This window comes from Chiloscyllium plagiosum, chromosome 9 (assembly GCF_004010195.1).
Source record: "Chiloscyllium plagiosum isolate BGI_BamShark_2017 chromosome 9, ASM401019v2, whole genome shotgun sequence".
NCBI lineage: Eukaryota > Metazoa > Chordata > Chondrichthyes > Orectolobiformes > Hemiscylliidae > Chiloscyllium > Chiloscyllium plagiosum.
This window is the reverse complement of record NC_057718.1, coordinates 105,064,124-105,073,015: the sequence shown is the minus strand read 5'-3', so window position 1 is coordinate 105,073,015 and position 8,892 is coordinate 105,064,124. Positions and strand designations below refer to the sequence as shown.

Genomic DNA, 8,892 nt, shown 5'->3' with positions numbered 1-8,892 from the left:
CCAGCGCCACTCTGATCCAGACTCTAATCTCCCACATCTGCAGTCCTCACTTTCGCCTAGTTGATTTTTTCTGTCTTTGTACTTGAGTGGGCCAACCCTTTCTCTAGTTACCCTCTTGCTCCTTGTATACAAATTGATATTTATAAAATCATGAGAGGCATGGATAGGGTGAATAAAAAGGTCTTTTCCCTGGGTCCAAAATGAAAGGGCATAGGGTTAAGGTGAGAGGGGAAAGATATAAAAGGGAGCTAAGGGGCAACTTTTTCACACAGAGGGTGGTGCGTGTATGGAATGAGCTGCCAGAGGAAGTGGTGGAGGCTGGTACAATGACAACATTTAAAATGCATCTGGATGGGTATATGAGTAGGAAGGGTTGAGAGGGATATGGACCAAATACTGGCAAATGGGACTAGATTAATTTAGGATATCTGGTTGGCATGGACAAGTTGAACCGAAGGGTCTGTTTCCGTGCTGTACAGCTCTATGCCTCTATGATTCTATAGGTGAAGATTTGAAACAAGTGAGAACCTATTCAAAGATCAGTTTTACAGTAACAGATTTGTTTATAAATCTATTTATTGACTAACACTGCATCACTAGAATTTCACTCTGAACATTGCTTTAAAAATAACAGGTCATATTCAAATCACTTCCAGTTTGTCAGGCACATTGGGATGAGAATGATCAGACTGAGTATTTTGAGTTAAAAATACAACTTGGTCCAAACAATTTATCTTTTTTTGTGTAGATGATAAACACAAATGAAATGTGAGGGTGTCACCATTATCTGAACAATAACTTTTTAAAAAACTAACTTTGAATTCCTGATATATTTTAGAGGACAGCAATAAAATTTCTTTTTTCCCTTTTCACACTTTGTAAGCTACTGCCTCATTCAACGAGCAGAGAGAGATTGGAGGGAACTGTCACTCATTGTGTCAATAACTACAGCAGCCCCCAAGCTGAGTGTAGTTTGGTAGCTTTTGAGGTCAGTTTCTACTGTGCCACCTTGACTGAAATCCCACTACCTCAGGACATTCCAAATGGACAGACATTAAGCCTGTACCAGACATGGCAGTCTGGTACAGGCTTAATGAACACATTCCTTTCTCTGCTTTTCGGATAGAAACACCAGGCTGTCTTAAACCATCTCCTGAAATTTAATGGAATCAAAAGGCATTCAAGAGCAGTGCTGATATCGCATTATTAACTGTTTACTTAGCAACATAGTTCACTTTACTAGGATGTTTCCTTAGTAACAGGAAGATGTTATGGCATCATTATTTTACACAGACGTACCTAAAGCTAACACTGGAACCATTTGTTTCAGAATTGTTTATGAAAGCTCTATTGAAAGAAACATGAACTTCTGTTTACAGTAATAATGAAGTGGGACTGTCAGATGAGGCAGTTTGTTTGTGGAATGTGTTTCTTCCAGTGAACTATACCACACTAGACATGCAACCTCCATCCACTATACCATGTGTTCATATTGTTCTGTCTTTTTGCTAATGGGTAACTAATGTGCAGCAGGCTGAGAGACACACGCCAGTAACTGGCCTTAGAGGGCTGTGTTTTGCTTCAAAAGACAAAGTGTTATGGCATTTACATGGGCATGTAGGCACTATCCCACCGGGCAGATCTGAAATAAAGACAAAAAGTGCTAGAGAAGCTCAGCAGGTCTGGCAGTGTTTGTGGTGAGAGAAACAGAGTTTCTCCAGTTTGACTGTTAGTTAGACTCAACACAAGATGTTAACATTGTTTCTCTTTCCAAAGACACTGTCAGATCTATGGAGTACTATCTCAGTTCGGTAGACCCTTGAGACCATAAGAAACAGATATTAGGAAAGGCCATACAGCCCACTTCCCATTCAATATGGGCATAGCCAATCTCCTACCTCAACTCCATTCTATTCCCATAGTCCCCACAATTCTTCCTGATACCCAAGAATTTATTGATCGCCATCTTAAATACACCCAGTGAGTGACCATTCAGAACGCACTGGGCAAAAGAATTCCAAAGATTCCCAACCCTTTAGATCATGAAAGTTCTCCTCAGTTCAGTCCTAAATGATTGAACTTATATCCCGAAATGGTGTCTTGTGTTCAAGGCTCTCCAGCCAGGGAAAACATTTTCCCAAAACCAACCCTGTCAAAACCCTGAGGAATATGATACATTTCCGTGAGATCAATTGATCTTGCAAGAGATTCACTCCTGCTTGCTGGAATCTGTACATATTCATGTGCAGGGAGCAGTCCTCTGCATACACAAGGAATGTGTCCAGGGGGCACTATTATCCCTGGTGGGCACTACTATATAATAAATTGTGGTTCCCTTTGAGACTTGGCATTGCTGCATCTCTCCTGATGAGTGTGAAAGAGGAATGCTTTGACATGTCTCTCTTTTCCAGCAGTAACCAAGTTCTGTATTGTCACCTTTACTGCATTATCACAGTTTGAAGAGAGAAGACTGAGCAGGAACAATCAGGCAACATCAGGTCAACAAGTTTCTGATGCAACAATCAGAAAGATTGACAGATGTACATCATAAGAATGACTCATGTTCATTACAAATCGTTTCCATCTGAGCATTTCATAAAATCAAGGGAAAGTGTTAAAAGCAGCGGGACCAACCTTCATTTTCACATTTACAATCTCACTCGAATTCAATTTAACAAATGTTCGCAGCCCTCCTTGTTCAGGAGATGGCCTTTCTAGGTAAGAGCTGCTCACTGCTCCATGTTGTTCCGTCACTATTTTCTTATTTTCATTATCACCGTCGCCAAGAAAAGGAAGAATGCACTGCTAGCCAGAGTAATTAGGAAGCTGCTCCATACCAGCCAGTGAGAGAAGTTCCATCCTGAAATATTGAAAGGACACAGAGCAGATTAAAAGCACTGAAACATCTTTAAAACATGGCATTTTTTTTGCAACAACTTATTCTTTCTAACTTTTCGTTATAGAGTTAAATCAAAATGTTAAACTTTCTGAACCTTGGCTACATATCCCCAAATTTTCTAAGATATCCAGCTTAATCTTGTCAATGTTTACAAATAGTTTTGTGTATTTTTATTCATTAATTGGGTGAGGGTGTCACTGGCTAGGCCAGCATTTATTGACCATCTCGAATTGCCCAGGGGACAGTTAAGAGTCAACCACTTTGACCAGATCAGGTAAGGATGGCAGATTTCCTTCCCTAAAGGACATTAGTGATCCAGATGGGTTTTTATGACATTTGACAATAGTTTCATTTTCCTCATTGGACTAGCTTTTTAAATGTTTAGATTATGTGAATTGAATTTAAGTTTCACCAGTTGTACACTGAACCCAAAGTATTAGCGTTGGTCTCAGGATGCCTATCCAGCCACATTGTCCATGAGCCATAACATCCTTCTAAGTTAGAAACTATAGAAGGAACAGGATGTAATTGTTGGTGGTAAAATAGTATCTTGCTCTCATAAAACTGTCCTATTATTTCAAACTACCCAAGTTTTGAATGTCACTTTTTTTTCAAAACAAGTGATAAATACAATGCTGAAGCAATTTCTGCTTTGACCGACGGCCAGTGCAGTTCGGTAAGAGTTAACTGTTGCAGCTGTTAAATTGTCATGTTACAAACCCACGGCAGCACCTTCAGTAACTCACACTCCACCTGCATAACTACAGAATCCACAGAGATCACATTCCAGTTACAAACATGGGCTCACGTTCACAACCAAAGGACACAAACGCAAAAACTAAAGTCAGAAATTCAGACATTTCTTTTGTAAAAGACTGATCAATATTTCAAGCTGAACCCCAGTGCAGGTGTTCAAACAGGAAACCACAGTTCAAAAAGGCAACAGACAAATACCTTCCTGCCATTTGGTTCATCATTAATTCATTTCAGAAATGGCATCGAAACATATTGTGTTGTCTCACAGGAAGGAATGGGGATGGTTAGGTGGACAGGCCAGAGAAACTCGCGTTTTCTGCTTGAAATGTTTAATTAATGGGCTTTCCCACTTCCTAAGTTTCACCTGAAATCTATTTCCCAGACTTGCAGACAGAAACAAAGTTCTGAATTAAGCACGAGAAACAGAGAGTAAACCCCTTCAGGTCACAGAGAGAGAGACAGACAGACAGACAGAAGAGAAGGAGAGAGAGAGAGAGAGTAAACCCCGTCAGGTCACAGAGAGACAGAGAGACAGACAGAAGAGAAGGAGAGAGAGAGAGAGAGAGAGTGTAAACCCCTTCAGGTCACAGAGAGAGAGAGAGAGACAGACAGAAGAGAAGGAGAGAGAGGGAATTTAAACTCGTCGGGTCAGTGAGAGTTTAATATTGCACAACTTCAGGGCAGCTTTGGCATTTGGGCAGATCATTTTCCTTATGTGCTGCCTGGACTAATGAGAGTTGGACAAGGGATGGAATAAAACTGATCAAATCGAGTTGGATGCATCATATTTGACACACAGATGTTCCCATGAGTTTTCCTAATCCAAGATCTCCATTTCCCCCAAACCTGGTTACTGACACATCCCTCAACTTCTATCACTCCGTCATTGGAAGCAGTACCTCCTGCTACCTGACTCCAAAGATTTGGAATTCTCTCTCCAAACCTCTCCACCCCATTTTCCTCCTTTTAGTCACTCCTTAAACCTGTCTTTTGACAGAGTCTTTGTTCACCCAATATCGGCAAAGGTGGCTCAGTGTCAAATTTTATTTGATAACCTTGAACTTTAAAGGTGCTTTATAAAGGCAGGTTGTTGTTACTGCTCACATTCATGGTGTCATTCCAACTTACCTTTCACACTGAAACTTGTTCAATCTCCCAAATCTAAAGATGGAAATGACAAATGGCCAACCTTATGAAATCCATTTCAATGTAATTTTCACTGATTCACCTTCTGCTATCCAAATCAGCAGAGTCCCACTATTTATTCAGCTCCTGACTGCTCTCTCAATTATTATTAATAACCTCCCTCGCTCCACATTCAAAGGGTGAATCTTCAATTCCTGGAGACTCAGACACAATTCTGGAGGGTTATCAGCTTCTCTGTCTGAGGAAACCATTCAGGACTCTTGTTCCTGAACCAATCAATGCCCAAATGCAGCAAGAACTGGCCAATATCCAGGTCTGGGCTAGTAAATGGCAAGTAACATTCAAGCCATAAACCATCTCAAACAAGAGGGATTCTAACCATTGCCCTTGATGTTCAATAGTATCACCAACCCTGAATCCTGCACTACTAACATCCTGGGCGTTACCATTGACCAGAAACTCAACTGGACTTTCTCCACATTGTGACTACGAGAGCAGGTCAGAGGCTGGGCATACTGCAGTGAGTAACTCACCTCTTGACTCCCCAAAGCCTGTCCACCATCTACAAGACACAACTCAGGAGTGTGCTGGAATACTCCCCACTTGCCCTGGATGGGTGCAACTCCAACAACATTCAAAAAGCTCAACACCATCCAGTACAAAGCAGCCCCCGCTTGATTGGCACCACATCCACAAACATCCCCTCCCTCCACTACTGACACTCAGTAGTAGCAGTGTGTACCATCTACAAGATGCACTGCAGAAATTCACCAATCCCATTCTTTTAACCTGACTGGAAGCAGTGCCTATTGGCTAACTGTTGATTTGTGATGTAAAGGAGGTCACTGGTTGGTAGCCAGAATAAAGCTCATGTCTCATTGTCCTTTCTAACCCGAAAACCAAATGCTGAGTCCTGACTGGTCGCCTGGACAAACATGCCTTGAATTTTCTGTGACCCTAGAGTTCAAACACTGCCAGCCTTTACCAACCCAGTCACACGTGTGTATTGTTGTTAAACCCTCCCTAGAGATAAAATACATTTAATCCTTCCTTTCCATCTGTGTCTCCCAGACCTGCTCCCCTCAACCTGCCACCCAGGCCCTCAGGGAGGATAGGCAGCCATTGTAATCCTGCAACACAATACACCATCCAGCCCAAACACCCCGATGTTTTATTATTCTGGGCTTTCTATGTTGTAACGTACCGTCAGACCCTCCGTGAAGCACTGAGGCTGAGATCAGGTACATATCCGTCTGCAGCACACCATATGAACCCTGAACAGGACACTGTCTTGATGCTGATGAAGGAGCAGCGCTCCGAAAGCTAGTGCTTCCAATTAAACCTGTTGGACTATAACCTGGTGTTGTGTGATTTTTAACTTTGATGCTGTAGAACACCATTTAGACCCTAAACAGAAAATGTATTGATCCTATACAGCACACAGTATTTTTGCTGCACAGCACACTATACTGATTATATGCAGCACCCTGTATTGATTATATACAACACACTGTATTGATTATATACAACACACTGCATTGAATATATACAGCACCCTGTACTGATTACGTACAACACACTGTATTAATTATATACAGCACCCTGTATTGATTGAATACAACACTCTGCATTGATTATATACAGCATATTGCATTGCTTATATACAGCACCCTGTACTGATTATATATAGCACCCTGTATTGATTATATACAGCACATTGCATTGCTTATATACAGCACCCTTTACTGATTATATAAGCATACTGCATTGATTATATACAGCACACTGTACTGATGATATGAGCACACTGTATTGATTATATACAGCACCCTGTACTGATTATATACAGCACACTGCATTGATTATATACAACAGACTGTATTGATTATATATAGCACCCTGCATTGATTATATACAGCACCATGTATTGATTATATAAGCGCACTGCATTGATTATATACAGCACACTGTACTGATTATATACAGCACCCTGTATTGATTATATACAGCACACTGCATTGATTACATACAGCACCCTGCATCAATTATATACAACACCCTGTACTGATTATATACAACACACTGCATTGATTATATACAACACCCTGTATTGATTATATACAGCACCTTGCATTGATTATATACAGCAAACTGCATTGATTATATACAGTACCCTGCACTGATTATATACAGTACCCTGTATTGATTATATACAGCACACTGAATTGATTATATACAGCACCCTGCATTTATTATATACAGCACACTGTATTGATTATATATAGCACCCTGCATTGATTATATACAGCACACTGTATTGATTATATACAGCACCCTGCAATGATTATACACAGCACACCGTATTGATTATATATAGCACACTGCATTGATTATATACAGCACACTTTATTGATTATATACAGCACACTGTATTGATTATATACAGCACACTGCATTAATTATATACAGCACACTGTATTGATTATATACAGCACACTGTATTGATTACATATAGCGCCCTGCATTGATTATATACAGCACACTGCATTGATTATATACAACACACTGTATTGACTATATACAGCACACTGAATTGATTATATACAGCACACTGAATTGATTATATGTAGCACCTGTATTGATTATATATAACTCACTGTATTGATTATATACAGCACACTGCATTGATTATATACAACACACTGTATTGAATATATACAGCACCCTGTATTGATTATATACAACACACTGTATTGATTATATGCAGCACACTGTATTGGTTATATACAACACACTGTATTGATTATATACAGCACACTGCATTGATTATATACAACACACTGTATTGATTATATACAGCACCCTGTATTGATTATATACAACAAATGTATTGATTATATGCAGCACCCTGTATTGATTATATACAACACACTGTATTGATTATATATAGCGCCCTGCATTGATTATATACAGCACACCATATAGATTATATACAGCACCCTGAACTGTGTGTGGTATCTACTGATGGAAAGACGTCACAGGCACCACGCGACAATGGCTTCATCAAAGAAGTCAGTTTTTTAATGAAGATGTTAAAGGAAGTGAGACTGGCAACGAGGGTCAGGAAGGAAACGGCTGGGCTGGGGTGATGGTCACAGAGTGTGGAGCAATGGGGTTGGTGGGATTCCTGAAGAGATTGAGAATGGTGGAGTGGAGTAATCTCCGAGGGGATGGAGGAAATGACAGAGTTCGGAAATGGGTGAGGCGATGTCACGAAGGGGTTTGAAATCCGGGCTGAGGTTTCCAATGTCAAGGCTCAGTCAAACTGGGAACCAGAGTGGGTCAGTGAGCACAAGGGCTGCTGAATGAATGAAGGGGCCTTGGGGAGTAGGCCAATCCTATTTGTTCTGGCAACTCACATTACAGCAGAGCAGCCAAATGTAACAGGACCTTGTCTGTGCCAGAATAAAGCCCCTCTTGAAAAAGCATCGAAATGCCACCTCCCTGCTCTATTATATAAACATACAAGGCAGCTGGCTGACAGAGCAGGAACCAGTGCCTGGTCACAGGACTGGCAGCTGCAACACAGTGACTTCTCCCAGTTTGTGTCTATCATTCTGGGGAACATTTAAAATCGGATAATATTAGTTTGACATCTCCTGTGAACCAACATTATTAATGCCCCTTTTTAAACTCACAGTTTTAATAACTAGTGGGTGGAATCTGGGTTATTACTGATTGTTTGTGGTGTCGGAATCAGTTACCATTATTTGCTGCTTTTATTAATTGTTTCAGTTCGGGACTGATTGTGTTCCGAATTTCGGGAGCTCTGTATTGTATCCATTCAGGAGCTGCCCATGGTTGGGAAGATGCCATCGATCAGCGATTGTAAGTGAAGAAACTGTGACTTTAATAAATTGTCACATTTCAGCACATGATCCAGGTGTGGCTGGAAGGGAGTAGAAACATTAACTTTCAAAAGGGGGACTTGGATAAAAGCATGCTGAAAGCAAAGGGATGACCGAGATCTGGTGAAAAACAAATCTGTCTGTGTGTCTGTGTTTTGGGGGTGGGGGTGTTTTGGGGACCTA

The 8,892-nt window shown here is 40.7% G+C and overlaps 1 protein-coding gene across 1 annotated transcript in view; it reads right to left on the bottom strand.

Annotated features, from left to right (window-relative positions):
- Window positions 1-455: 455 nt before the first annotated feature.
- abch1 (ATP-binding cassette, sub-family H, member 1) overlaps window positions 456-8,892 on the bottom strand; it is a 79,495-nt gene continuing 71,058 nt past the window's right edge. Inside the window, exon 19 of the mRNA XM_043696706.1 lies at window positions 456-2,860. Within this exon, the coding sequence (XP_043552641.1) occupies window positions 2,754-2,860 (107 nt within the window). The 3' untranslated portion in view covers window positions 456-2,753. The remainder of the gene's footprint in view (window positions 2,861-8,892) is intronic.